Raw genomic sequence first — 14,536 nt, forward strand, 5'->3', positions numbered from 1 at the left:
ACAATGTGGGTGTGTGCGAGTGCGAACCTACCGATTTCAAGGGGTCCAACCCATCCATGTTCCAAGGTGGTGGTGCATCGCAAAGCCGGACTGGAGAGAAAGAGAGCAGCAAGCAAGCAAGCAATTAGGCGACGATCTTTACTACACGCGATCCCAACCTGACCCCCTCCCCCTAGCAGCCTCATCCTTTCATCGATGTGACCCCAACGACCGTCTTCACCGGGAAACCGTTGGTTACGGGGACCCTTTTTCGCAAGTGCTATTGTTCCCGCACGCCACCACCAGAAACTTATCATCATGAGATCGACAGGTTAAATAAAAACGAAGAAGCGCAAGCGGGGTTTTTTTTCTGCGCAAGAGGATAATCATGATCGACGTCGGCAACCATTCAGAAGCTTGTGTGCAATTGTTGAAGCATTGGAAAAGCTTGAGGATTGAATGGGAGGGCAGATCTCATAGCTGCTGGTCTAGCCTAGGTCCCTTGATGCATCTGAAGAAAAAGCCATCGGGGTAAAACAACCCGTGACAGGACAGCCAGCCTGATTGATTAAATTAAAATGGAATCATCCATCGCGAAATGCTTGTAGCTTGCATCCCGAATCCTCGTTTTTCTCTCCACCCACCACCCCGCGTCCACGCCCTTCCATCGCATCCCACGCTGGAGCGAGCACAGGCAGCATAGAGCAAGATAGGGTTTCCCTTGACAGCTTCGAGGGATTCTTCCTTAAGCAGACACCTCCCCGCTGTTGTGTCTTGTTGCGTTTCCTCGTTTGGTATTGCTGACGAGCAAGTCAGTAAACTCGGCTTTCTTGCGCGCGGATGTCTGTAATTAGGTAGGCCATTGGTAGATGCCTTTTACTGCTCATACTCCAGCTTCTAGATTATTCACTGCCTTAACAATTGCCACGAATCTATTTGAAATCTATCCAACATCTTAAACGTGTCAATTCCCTGCTCTCAAATCCGTCCGTTACAAAGCAGCCTTCTACCGACTGCTGCACTGATTCCCCCCCTGCTCCACCCCGCGTCATCGGCCGTCAGACGCCACCGTCGCCATCCCACGGTAACGGCGTCTTCTGGGCTGGCCCCCCCCATTTCTATCGCCACCGTCTACCCGCCCCCTACGTCTTTCACGCCTTTTCGTCCCTCCTTCGCTCGAAGCACTCCTTGCCCATTATAAATCTACCCCTCACCCTCCATGTATAAGCTACCGTTCCTCGTCCATCCGTCACGTCAGAGCCCATCTAATTCGGTTACCGTCTGAGCAGCCGTAGCCTCTATCGAGCCCTCTGGCTTCAGGTCTCTTCCCCCCCTGGCGACCCCCGACTAAACGCCCCCCTTCTTGGCCTGTTTCCAAGTGTTCCAGGGATTCAAGACCCCACCATCCGCCCGCTTCTTCACCTCCCGTCTCCCGTCCATCTCTATTCAAATCTACCACATCCCTCACCTCTTTTGGTGGACGGCTCCTCGCCCTTGAAACCTCGTCCTCTAAGCCTCGCAAGGCTCATCTTGAGTTTCTACCTTTTTTTTTTTTCTCTCTCGATTACCATCTCAGCCTCTGTCGCCATGGCCTTATGAGAAGCCTCGCTCAGCCTCCTTCACCCCCTGCTTTCTCTGGAGATGACGTCGACTACTCCCATCACCGCCTTCGCCATGCATGACTCGAGGTCCGGCGACCGTACACCAAGTCTTCATTATACCATGAAAACACCTGCTCGCCATTCTCCCGTCGCCTCTGGTGTCCCGACTTCCCACTCACGCTCAAATTCGTACACAATCTCGCATCCTCAGTCGCTGCGATCCAAGCAGACAAAATCCTCGACCCCCCTCCAATCTCCACGAATGCCCTACTCGGTGGGCCAGAACCACCCCCCCAAGCTCTCACCGCGCGTCATTCCAGATGCGAGAGCACCTAGTCCTAATTACTTTGGCCTCATTGTCGAGTCGGGCAATGAGCGAGGAGACTCTTCCTCTGGTCTCCCTAAGGATACCTGGAGCCCATCATCCTCACTAAAGTCTTTCGCGGCAGCCATTCCAAAGCAGGTTCCTCTTGACGCAAACCCTGAATTCGAGGCTTTCAAGAGACAGGCGGACCTTAACCGGGGCAAGTCCTTTGCTCTGTCAACTGGCCATTACGCCATTCCCTCCGTGTCATCGTCTGGAGTTGCCCCCGTGCGACCTCGACCGCCGCGATGGCACACCCATGGAAGCGAAACCGGCGCAGAGTCACCATTTGGCCGCGGTCTCAGTGCTGCCAGCATTCGACCGGCGAGTCGAATGGATGTTGATCCGGAAAGCCTACAGGATTCAGCATATGTTTCGTCCGAGTCGAAACGCAATTCGGAATCGTCTCTTCATAACCATTTCCCCACTCTTAATCTACCTCGATTCGAATCGCCGCGCCCAATGGATCCACCGCAGCACCGTACGAGTTTAACTCGATCAGAGGACCGCGACCCACGGTTGTCGGTAATGGAGCACCGTGTCGAACCCCCCGATGCTCGAGATATTCGACGGTCCGAGACGGTGCCTGCAACTCTGGAGCCGGGACAGCCTCACATGATTACTGGTGCGCAGCTCAAGGATATGCTTCGAACTGTTCAGGAGGATCGGCTCCTTATCCTCGATCTTCGCTCATCGCAAAACTACGCCCATGCTAGAATCCAGGGTGCTCTTAACCTTTGTATCCCGACCACCCTTCTAAAGCGGGCTACCTTTAACATTCAGAAGCTCCAGCAGACATTCCAGGCAGGAACCGACTCAAGTAAATTCTCCAGGTGGAGAGAAATGGACTATATTGTTGTTTACGATGCCCACTCATCTGATAAGCGGGATGCCGTCACTGCTCAGAACATGATCAAGAAGTTCACCAATGAGGGATTCTCTGGCGGCACTTGTATTCTCAAGGGTGGGTTCAACTCTTTCCAGGAACACTACCCGGATTTTGTCGACCATCAATCGGCGACTGGCTCCCCTGGAAAGCCTGGTCACGGAGGTATTGCTCCTGTCATTGGCGGAGTGATGCTTCCTACCTCGACCAACGATGTCAACCCCTTCTTCGCCAATATTCGACAAAACATGGACTTGGCGGACGGTGTTGGTCAACTCGATGTCTCTCGACCTTCTGCCCTGGATTCGCCTTCTCTGCCTAGATGGCTCCGAGATGCGGCATCCAAGCCGGATCATGGAAAGAAGGTCTCTGACAAGTTCTTGCACATCGAAGTCGACGAACAGTCCCGTATGAAGGCGGCATATGCTGCTTTCAACCCCAGCAACAAGGAGAAGCGCGCACCAGTTCAGCTATGCGGTGTTGAGAAGGGTGGCAAGAACAGATACAAGGACATTCTACCCTTTGAGCACGCCAGAGTCAAGCTTCAGGAGAAGCCGGAAGGCTCGTGTGATTACATCAACGCCAGCCACCTCCGGGCCTCGCGGAGTAACAAGCGGTACATTGCCACCCAGGGCCCGCTCCCTGCTACATTCGAGGTATGTTCATTCTGAGCTTCAAGTAGAGCCTCGCTAACAATGCCAAGGACTTTTGGTCTGTTATCTGGGAGCAGGATGTGCGTGTCATTGTCATGTTGACTGCCGAGTCGGAGGGGGGCCAGCTTAAGTGCCACCCCTACTGGAAGGGCAGAGACTTTGGAGCCATCAGGCTCAAGCCGCTTTCTGAGAAGAAGGTGTCCCTTGATATTGATAAGCATAGATCCGACTCGCACGCTACTCCGTCTGCCTCGATGGGCGAACAGGGAAGAAGACGCGCAAACACGACGACAACTTTGGAGTCCGCCACGCCGACACCGAAGCCTCTGCAGGGCCAAGCAGAAACCCCGTACGTCATTGTTCGAAAGTTTGCCCTGTCGCACAACGCCCATCCTTTCGATCCGATTCGGGAGATCACGCATCTTCACTTCCCATCGTGGCCCGACTTTGGCACTCCGGCGCAGCCATCTCACCTGTTGGCGCTTGTTGAGCTGGCCAATGTCATGCAGCGGTCCGCTCTTCCCATTGAGACGCAATCGGTGGTGGGATCCAAGTCCTCACCGATCGAGCTGCCCATCACCTGGTACGACGAGCCCGAGTTGGATTCGCGCGCGCGGCCGATGCTGGTTCACTGCTCGGCCGGATGTGGACGCACGGGAACGTTTTGCACGGTGGACAGCGTAATCGACATGTTGAAACGCCAGAGACAAGCCAAGGTTGCGGCGGTGCGAGGACGAGACCCAGAGGGCGACGTTCCCATGGGAGAGACAGGAGATGTGTCTCCTCGATCTGTTAGAAACTTTAACTTTTATACACCCGGTCAAAGGTCCAGCATGGAGAGGAGAGTGGCACGTGGCGCTGCGGCCATTGACACAAGCTGGCTGTACGACGACAGCGTGGATCTGATTCAGAAGACGGTGGAGGATTTCCGAGAACAGAGACTCAGCATGGTGCAGAGTCTGAGACAATACGTGCTCTGCTACGAGACGGTTCTCGAATGGGTGACGAGGATGAATGAGCGAGGAGCGAGTGCTCCCAACGGCAGAGGACGAAGCGGGAGCCTCCGGCACTGAGGGAGGTGATTGGAGGATGCATCATGATCGGACAGTGGCATCAGGAGCATAATTGCATACGGAAACGGCGGGAAAGGCAACAACCAGGAATGGGCAGGCGGTGGTTACAGGCAGGCGTTTACTGGTTTGGTTCGGTTTGACTTGATTTGCAATGACTTGACGCGTCTTGTCTTTTATGGCGGTTCTGTTCTGCCAGAATGGCACAACACTACAGCGAGCGCGCGATGCTTACGAAAGGAAATACAAGAAAACGCCACGGGGGAGGATGAGGACCTTGGTTGGATAGCCTCCCCTTCCTTAGTGAGTGGGATTTGGGGGTTCTCTTGGTCTTTTTTTTTTCTCTGTATAGTAGAATAAAATGAGGCAAAGGGGATGCAAACTTGGAAACATGAAACTTGCATAGGTAGTCGAGGCGGGATGAGAGAGAGAGAGAGAGAGAGAGAGAGATACAAGTGCATACACACACTACTCAAAGTACAAGTGACTACTGGATTTGATTTGATTGCTCTGTGCAGGTGACAAGTCACGATGCATGCCGGACTTGTAATTGGCGACCTCGAGCCCTTGTTTGTTTCCTCTCAGCTCTAGATAATGGATTCGTCCCGTCCAGAGAGAGGCTGCAAGGTGGCGTGCCATAGTAGGCAGGTCGCCGCTTGGAGGCTGGTCAGCAGGGGGGAGTCGCATCAAATCGCGGTCGAATGCGCCATCTCTACTGGGGAGAGCGTCATGAGGGGGGCACGTGTGATGACGTCGCATCGAGATGCATGAATTTCTGGGATGGGACGGGTTACCAAAGATAGATAACGAGGGGGTAAGTAATCCGTGAGGCCCGAAGCGCGGTTTCAGGAGGGACATGGACCTGATTGCAAACAAGATGAAGTGATCAAGGCTGATGTGATCTGATGTGATTTCTTGTCTGGGGGGAGGCTTGATAATCAGAGGGGCTGTTTCTGGGGGATTCCATCTCTTGGCTTGGCTTCAGCTGAGGAGTGCCCTACTAATTCCGCTATAAGCCAGGCTCTAGCCGCTGTGGCAGCCCGCCCGCCTCCGGCAAGAAAAGGATGTGTCAGAATCCATCCGGGGGGCACCAGAGTTTCACAGCACAGTCAAGTCAAGCAAGGCGCGGGTATCAACAACCAAACGTCAATGCTTTTTCTGCCCTTTCCCTTTCCTCACTGGAACCTTCCCTTACGCCCTTGTCATCAATCGGTAAGTGCCTTGAGAGGGTGAGCAAGGTATTATAGGCAGACAGTTTTATTATATAGAAGAGAGTGCCCACCCCCACCTCGCATGGGATGCCTTGGTTCCTTTTTTTATTCTTGCAAACAGACAGAAGCAGAAACAGAAGCAGAAGCAGACTGTGGAAAGAGCGGCAGCCTGGATTTGGACTGCACCCGGCGATAAGGATTTGCAGTTTATTGGGCACCTGCTGTGCTTGCACACCCACCACTTCCATCCATTCGTCTTCCCTCCACCTCCAGCATCTTCCATTCCACAACATCCACTTCTTTTCTTCCCCCAAAACCTTGCCGTCTTGTCGGGCCCCCAAGGCTTTTTCAACGGCTCTTGTGTAATCATCGCCGCGCCGATTGCGCCGTCTACTATTTTATTCTAATCTCCTTCTTCGCCCTTTGACCTGATCCCTTCTTTTTACAAACAACCTACCCTTGGGGGCCATTGCGCAGCGCAGTCCTTCATTTCTCCAAATCCGTCGCAGCCAGTGCCAGTTTTTGGTGGACTCGTTTAGCGGCCCTTCTTCAGCCAGGCTCGTTTTGACTTGTTTCGCTCGCTGATTCAGAAAACCACCCGCGCGCGCACTCACCTCACCTCACGGATCTCACTGCGCCACCCCGAGTTGCCTGGACAAGACAAGACAGGACTGAACCGAACCGGCCTTCCTTGGTCTCGTTTACGCTTTCAGCGCGCGCGCGCAACCGACCTGACCCTCGGAGTGTTTACACACAAGGACGTGACTCCTCCCGTTCCGGGATCGCGCGCGCTCTTCTTCGACCTTTAATCTTTACATCTTCCTCCCCCTCGGAAGATACGGATATCGACTCGACTGCTGTTGTCGCCATGTCACAACTGCCGTCAGCCGCCGACACGATGCGGCGCCCCTCACTCGACCTGACGGAGCCGTCGCGAACAATCGAAGAAGCCAATGAAGCCCCTTCAGACGAAAACATGGACGAAGACATTGATCTCTCCATGCCCCCTGTCGAAGATGATGTCCTAGAAGAGGACCCGAGGATCTACACACCACCTCCCCGCATCGCCGCCCGTTTCTATCGACCATCCCAGGCCCGTCGCAGAGATTCGGCGGCCTCGTCGCGCCGAAACTCAATCTCGTCAGCCCACTCCCGATGCTCTTCCATTCAGCCATCCAGCCACCACGGCGGCCAGCAGAGCAAATATGTGGCCCAACATCTACGACGTGCCTCATTCCTCGAGGACCGCAGGGCGCGCCTTGCCGACAGGGCCGCCCATGCCGAAAAGGTCCGCCTTCGGGCAGCACTAGCCAAGGCGACCCAGCGAGATACCACCCTGTCAGAAGAGCGCGCCATCGCTGCACAGCAAGCCAGGGAACGTAATCTGGCCGAGATTGTGGCCAACTGCGCAGAAGAAGTTAAGAAGGCCAAGCAGGTGGCTGAATTCATGAAGGAGAAGCGGGAACAGGATATTGCCCGAATGAAGGCCCAGATCGAAGAGAGAATGGCCGAGGCCGAGAGACGGAGGGAGGAACTACGAACAAAGAATGCCTCGAGGCGGAGCCGGGGTCAGAGTGTTATGACCAGGAAGCCCATCGAGGCCGTGCCTGAGGCGGTTGAGGAAGAAGCTTGCAAGCTCACGGATGAAGATGCCGCAGCCAGAATTCAATGGTGGTGGCGTGGATGCCTCCGAAAGCGGATGATTCGCGAGTTCAATGAGCTGGGCTTGACCGTGGACGGCATTAGAGACACACATTTTGACACTGTCGTGGAACTACTCGCGCAGGACAGAGTGCTTGTCATCACAGCACGGTTGCTCCGCCTATGCGGCCTCCAAGAGGGCGATGCCGGATCAGTTGAAGAGATGGCGGCAGTTCGCACATTTCTGAGTGCATTCCTTATTCTTGGCCACCCCAACCAAGTTCTCAACACCAAGAACGACAACGGCGAAGAAGAGGTCGTCGATGTGCTGACCGCCCACCGACTTCCTTCTGGGGACCTTGCCAACCCGCAACTACAAGACTTGGTTGGCAAGGCACGAGACTTGCTGATATCGTTTGAGAACATCCTTTCTCGCTTGACGTCTGCTAATGCATACACCACGCCCCCGACACTGAAGAACACACTCCCCGAGGCATACGCCACCTTTTACAATGCCTTTATTGCATGGAAGTCACGAGACTCGGATGCCTTGATCGAGGTCATGCTCATGCAGTTTGTCGAGCTCGACGCAATTTACCACACCGTCAAGGACACCACCGACGACGCGGCGACGGCGTTGTACAAGAAGAGCATTCAGGATAACCAGCTTATGCTCATTGTACGAATCAAGAAGCTGGCAGGTCAAGAGAGGGGCAAGAAGCTCATCTTTGATGCTGTCGGTGAGGCCAGGAGGGCTCGCGCCAAGAAGAAGAAGACTGGCGACACAAAGCCCCGTGTGGCTGATAATGCTGCAGGGGAAGCACACGAGACGGCCAACAGCTTGGTTTCATCGGAGCCTCAGACGCTCACTCCTCCCGCCACTCCGGCTAGCAAGGCTCAGGCCAAGGCCTCTGCCCCCAAGACTGGCCTCAACGGACTCCTGCCTAACAACAGGGTTGTCGTTCACGAGTTGGCCATCAATAAGGAGTATCAGCTTTCTCCTGACGAATACAGGGAGCAGCAGGCAGAGCGCGCTCAACCCCTGTACGAGCAGATGAGGACCATCATGGACGACTCGGACCACGCAGCCAACTTTAGGTTCTTTGCCGTGGTGGCGAGCAACATCAAGGACAAGCTGCAGCGCCTCTTGAAGCCTGGCAACAGCATGTACAACCTCATCGGAGAGATCTTGGACCCCGACATGGCGGAACGGCAGTTTGCTCTGGGCAACTTTTCCTACGAGAGATTCTTTACTGCCATGGCGTCACTGCTTCCCAAGCTGTGCGCACCATTCCGCGACGAGGAGGTTAAGGACCTGATCCAAAACAAGTTGGCCGATGGCAATATCATCGACCGTGTTGAGGCTCTCAATGGATTCATTGATCTCATGCTTTGCGATTACATCAACTATCTGATGAAGATCGCTGCACCTCAACTGATCGAGTCTGCCGCCCCGTATGAAGCGAAGAGGTTTGCCGAGGACGTGGAGAAGGGCCAACTGGGCCTTGCAGCGGCCGAGGCAAGCTGGAGAGCAGCTCGATCCAAGGTCATGGCCGAGGTGCAGAAGAGAGACCCCGAGGGTATCAATCACCCCAAGTCGCGACCTACGGCGAGTCGTTTCTACGCACAGATGCTTGTCGACATCTTTACCAAGATCTCGCCTACCCCTCTCGAGGAGGTTCCTGAGATGCTTCGTCTTGACCATGGCCGTATTAGCCAGGTCTCGACCATGATTCAACGGATCATTACTGCTGGTGCGGTGCTGCTTCAGTGCAAGAACCTGCTCAAGCGGGATGTTCGGTCAGCATGGAAGACGGAGGCATCTCGCATTATGGCGGTGATTGAGGCAGGCCATCCTCTGGACACCACAGTGGATGGTGTCATGGCCGCTCTGGAATCTGGACGGTCGATGCCAGCAGCGACCAAGGGCCACCTCCGCGCCCTCGTCACCAAGGTCTTGACTGCCAGCCAGGAGATGGCGGAGCGGGGACGCGAGCCTAGTGAGCCCGTCCTGCGCCTCCTCCTCACCCGTCTACGCGGCAACATCCTCACTCGTCTGGCTGCCGGGTCAGCGAGTGAGAAGGTCAAGGCGACCAACACGGCCGGTGAGAAGCTCGCCAGTCTCGGACTGTCCGAGTTCGTGGAGCGAGTTAGAGAGATTTCGGCTCTACTGGAGAAGGTGGGAGCTGTCGATAGGGCAGCCCACGGACCGTGGTGGGATGCAGTTGCGACAAAGGTTGAACAAGAAGACATGTCGACCTAGAGGAGGACGAAGGATGCATGATGAGCAATATGGATGGATGCATGAATGCTGGGAGGTTACACGTTTGTTTTGAGGGATTGGGATTTGTGTTTTTTTTTTTCCACTGGGAAGCGATGCTGGGATCTGTGTTTCTTGATTCGTTTTGCAAGGCGTACTGGAATGGGGCAGCCGATATGGCTCACCACTGATTCACTGGGATGGGAATATTTTGAGCATCATAGACGTGGCGGCCTCTCGTCGGGAGAGGAGGCAAAGCGTTGATGGTCTGGGTTCATTTCATGAGAAGCATCCAACATACAATGGGTAGCCTTGGGTTTTTTGCGTTTTTCTTTTTTGGGTTAGCGATAGAATGAAGAGAATGTCAGCTGCCACGCAAATGCCTTTTACATGATTGTCTCTTTGCGTCTGCTGTGATGTGATGTGATGTGATGTAAAATGGAGGTTCTGTGAGGTTTGGGCAAATAGGGGGGGATGACGGTCAGTAGGTAGCAGCAACAACGCTCAGCCTTTCAGCGAGCGGTACGTTTTTAACCATCTCGTTTTATTGTCCCCCATAAGCTATCATCATCACCTTTCCTAAGTAGAATAGCAAAAAGGAAATCCATGTGTCTCAACAACACAGAAAAAGAAAGGGTCTGGCCGGGGATTGAACCCGGGACCTCTCGCAAGCTGTTGCTGTAGGGTTTGCCCTAAGCGAGAATCATACCACTAGACCACCAGACCGATCAAGCTCTGTTGAGCTTGTTGAGTGGTTGTTGGAAGAGGCGTCGCAAAGCCATACTATCAAGGTGAAGCAGAGATATTTGCCCCTCGGCGGCGGAGTTCAGAAACCGTATTTAGTGAAGCAACTTGACAGGCACCTCCTTAGTATACACAGTTAATTGCAGGTTTCAAGTTATTTGTATCAAGTCTACCATCAATGGAGCCCTTTTCATCTTGACAACAATGGGATGAAAGAAGGCCGGCGTTGGGAACAGTCTCACTTACTCTCACCCCCGTAGTTGGATGGCCGTGCCAGCTTATCACGTTGAAACCAGATCCATGTTGCCGAGGCAGTCAGGACGAATTCAGGTCAAAAAGATTTTTCATTCGGGCCTTGTAATGACCTATTACTCTCTTTTAGGAACTAGGGCATAACATCTACCCAATGCCCTGACTCCAAATATGGTATCACCTCCCGATACGCTCAACACCTCATCATCATCTATAGTTTACAAAGTCACGCATATCCGTTTGCGCCCAGCCACTCCTTGAGCGACGCAGCATCGCGCTCGCGGTACGCAGCCCGGCCGCGAATCTTGTCCTTGACAGTGCCAAGGGTACGGTCAAAGCTCTTGGTATCCTTGTCGGCCATGAATTTCTCAATGTCGTCCACGACGGAAACATCAGTAAAGGCACCCAGGCTGATCTTGATGTATCGGTCAACAACAACAGGGTTGCCGAGCTTGGCAATAACGGCATCCCAGTTGGTCTTCATGAACTCCCACTGGAGAGGGCGACCAATGATGTTGGAAGCCACGGAGTTGCCCAGAACGTGCATGTCTCCGCTGGGAACGGCGTTGGAGGGAGGAGACTGGTTGAAGTTGAAGGGGATAATCTCCTTGGTAAGCAGATCGGCATCCTCGACACTGCCGAGAACGCTAAGGGAGAGAAGCTTGCCATCGATAGACTTGGTGTTGAACCACTCCTTCTTGAGAATCTCAACAGTGCGGGCGGGGTCCTTCATGATGGCAGCGCGCCAGACAGCAACTCGGAGGGGAGCAGGGATGGGGTTGGCCTCGGGGTCCTCAACCCAGGCCTCGAAGCGCTTCAGAGCCTCCTCGGTAACGCTAAGCATGTTAGCATTGAATCAGAAAACGGATATAAACGTGGCTTACCCAGGGTGGCCGCCAGCAACAGCAACACCAATGATGTCCTTTCGCAAAAGGCCAGTGAGGTAGTCCTCACCCTCAGGGAAGTCCCAGCCAACTTCGGCGATCTTCTCATCAACGAGCTTCAGGCTGAAGTTGTCAAGAGCCTTCTTGATAACGGGGTCCTCCTTAAAGACAGACTTGACTCCAGCAATAGAGTCAAGAACCTGTCGCCAGACAAGAGGGTGGGTCTCCTTGCCGAAGCCCTGGAGGAAGGTAAGCAGCGCAGGGGTTGTGCCGTTACCAGCAAAGGCAAGGTGAGCGGTGGAGCCAATGATGGAGATCTTGTCCTCGGTGCTGAGCTTGTCAAGCTGCTGGCTGAGCTTAGCGAGGCGCTCAGGGGGGTAGTTAACACGGTAGAAGCCGGTAGCACCGCTGTTGAGCTTGTAAAAGTCATCGTCGATGTCACGGATGGTGTCCTCCTTGGTGGTCAGGGACAGCGAAGCGATGCCAGCCTGGTCCTTCTTGCCTTCCAGGCCCAGGGGCACCCACCAGGTGGTGGTATCATCCTCGGGCTTAACATCACCGGTCGACAGGAAGCGAGACTGCTTGATCGAGATCTGACCAGGCTCCTCGGCGACAGTCACAACAGGGTGACCAATCTTGGAGATCCATGGGTTCATGAGCTCGGTCACGTTCTTACCAGAGGCCTGGCTGAGAGCATCCCACAGAGCAGTGGTCTTGGCATTTCCGTATGCGTGGCTCTTAAGGTAGTTGGAGACACCCTTGAGGAAGGTCTCAACGCCAAGGTGGTTGGCAAGCATGCGGATGGCAGAGCAGCCCTTGAGGTAGCTAATAGAGTCAAAGATCTGGTTGATGTCGAGGGCGTCGCGGACAGGAACATGGATGGGGTGGCTAGCGCGGATGCCGTCAAGGCTGAAGGCAGCCTCCATACCCTCGTTAACGAACTGAGCCCACACCTGCCAGTCGGGATGAAGATGGTCCACGGCGTGCCAGCCAACCCAGGTAGCGAAACCCTCGTTGAGCCAGAGCTCATCCCACCAGTCCATGGTGACAAGGTTACCGAACCATTGATGAGCAAGCTCGTGGGCGACGACGTAAGCGACAGCGTTCTTGAATCGGGGGTCCGAGGTCTTCTCGTCGTAGAGAACCTGGGTGGTACGGTAAGTAACAAGACCCCAGTTCTCCATAGCACCGTGGGTGAACTCGTGGACGGCGATCAGATCGGACTTGGGAAGAGGGTAGTCAATGTCGAAGATCTCGGAGAAGTAGTCAATGATCTTGGGGGCGTGCTGAAGAGCCCATCGACCCTGCTCCTTGAGACCACGGGTGGTGTAGACACGGACGGGAATCTTCTTGCCGTTGTATTCGCGGTCGGTCAAAGCCTCGATATACTCAAAGTCGCCCACAGCCCAGGCAAGGAGGTAGGTGCTCATGACAGGAGAAGTCTCGAAGGAGACAATGTTCCAGCCATCCTTGGAAGGTCGTGTCTCCTTGACAGGCATGTTGCTCAGAGCAACCTGGTCCGAGGGGATCTCAATGTCAAAGTCAAAAGTAGCCTTGAGGTTGGGCTCGTCGAAGCAGGGGAAAGCTCGGCGAGCATCGCAAGCCTCAAACTGGGTGCTGAGCATGTAGTGCCATTCGTCGTCGTGGGGAACAGAGGCGGCGGGGGTCTCGGCGGGCTTGTACTTGCTGCGGTAGAAACCAGCCATCTCGTTGTTCATGATACCCTCGAACTCGATGATGATGGAAGCCTTGGAAGCAACGGGGAGCTCCTCGTCGAAGGTGATAGTGGAACGCTGGGCCTTTTCGTCATAGTTGAAGCTGGTGGATTCCACCGTCTTGGAGTCGATGGAGACCTTGGCATGGGAGAGCTTGAGGTCAAGAGTGTTGACGATAACTTCCTTGGTGGGTTTTGTGATTTCCGAGTCGATGCTGGACAGCTGTTAGAGCTTGCTGCTGGAGTGAGGGGTAGAGCTGAGACATACGTAACAGTTCCCTTGTAGGTCCAGTTGGTGAACTCGAGGTCCCTCAGGGAGAGGTTGTAGTGCTTGGGCTTGACATTGTCGGGGAGAACATCGCGGTCGGTCATTTTCACGTTACGGTTGAGTCTGGCGTGGCCAGAACAGAAGCGGTTGGGAATCTGAGAGAGAAGAGAGCTTGACGCGAAGACAAGTTAGCAGCTGTAGCTCCAGAGCTATCCAGGCTGGACTGAGTGGGATAAATCCAAGATTCTGGAGAAAAGAGGCCCCTTGGGAGAAACAGGAAAGGGGAGAATTGAGGAGTAAGAGATAAGATTTTATGTCGATGAGAAAGGGTGACGTGATAAGAAGGAGCTAAGGTGAGGCGGGAGGTGGAGGGAAGGGAAGGTGCCACGGACAACAGCGTGATGCGGCAGGGACGGCCCACCCCACCGCGGGGTCGCCCAGCTGCGGTGAGGGGCACCGACGACTCCTGCGGCTGCGGCTGCGGCTGCGGGCGCTGAAACGTACCTCCGGGCGCCGATCGGCATCGCCCGAGCATTTTCACGGCGGTTTCGGAAGTCCTTGACGGATTGGCTGCTGTTGCTTGCAACCGACGCCAATGCTCGCGAATTACCGGTGTTCCAGATGGAATTGAAGACTGAAGAAAACGGGGACAGTACGCCCGTGTGACCCGCCGTCTGCCGTGTAAAGGCCGGTGATAGTGGGCTGCTCCACAGGGCCTGTCGTTGAGCCAGCTGTCGCAAAAGGCCCTTGGACGACGACATTGTGGCCGCACTGTCGTCGCAAATTGGGCAGGTCGGGGTTCACTCTTGATGAGAGAAGGGGGGGGACTTCGGTGATGAAAATCCTTCCTTGTCGTGTTCGCCGTGCTCTTAGTCACTGGGGGACCCCCATTGATGGCACTTTTGTAGTTGCCCGTCCCGTATCGTTCGAAATGTCGCGGGCGTTGGAAATTTTCGGGTCAACGTGAGGTCCCAAGAGCCGCGTTGCCGGCGACAAGCGAGACGGTGGG

At 54.6% G+C, this 14,536-nt stretch overlaps 3 protein-coding genes across 3 annotated transcripts; 2 read left to right on the top strand and 1 right to left on the bottom strand.

Annotated features, from left to right (window-relative positions):
* Positions 1-1,620: 1,620 nt before the first annotated feature.
* Positions 1,621-4,556, top strand: NCS54_00021900 (Hypothetical protein; the record flags this gene model as incomplete). Its single annotated transcript, XM_053145874.1, has 2 exons — positions 1,621-3,486; positions 3,534-4,556. 2 exons carry the CDS (start codon positions 1,621-1,623, stop codon positions 4,554-4,556), a joined length of 2,889 nt encoding a protein of 962 aa, XP_053001849.1.
* A 2,076-nt stretch (positions 4,557-6,632) lies between these two features.
* On the top strand, positions 6,633-9,668 carry NCS54_00022000 (Hypothetical protein; the record flags this gene model as incomplete). Its single annotated transcript, XM_053145875.1, has 1 exon — positions 6,633-9,668. The coding sequence occupies one exon, from the start codon at positions 6,633-6,635 to the stop codon at positions 9,666-9,668; it is 3,036 nt and encodes a 1,011-aa protein (XP_053001850.1).
* A 1,219-nt stretch (positions 9,669-10,887) lies between these two features.
* Positions 10,888-14,288, bottom strand: NCS54_00022100 (Aminopeptidase; the record flags this gene model as incomplete). The annotated part of the gene is made up of 4 exons (XM_053145876.1): positions 10,888-11,497; positions 11,546-13,474; positions 13,528-13,698; positions 14,032-14,288. 4 exons carry the CDS (start codon positions 14,286-14,288, stop codon positions 10,888-10,890), a joined length of 2,967 nt encoding a protein of 988 aa, XP_053001851.1.
* Between the last annotated feature and the right edge of the window lie 248 nt (positions 14,289-14,536).

The sequence above is a fragment of the Fusarium falciforme genome, chromosome 1 (genome assembly GCF_026873545.1).
Source record: "Fusarium falciforme chromosome 1, complete sequence".
In the NCBI taxonomy this organism is placed as follows: domain Eukaryota; kingdom Fungi; phylum Ascomycota; class Sordariomycetes; order Hypocreales; family Nectriaceae; genus Fusarium; species Fusarium falciforme.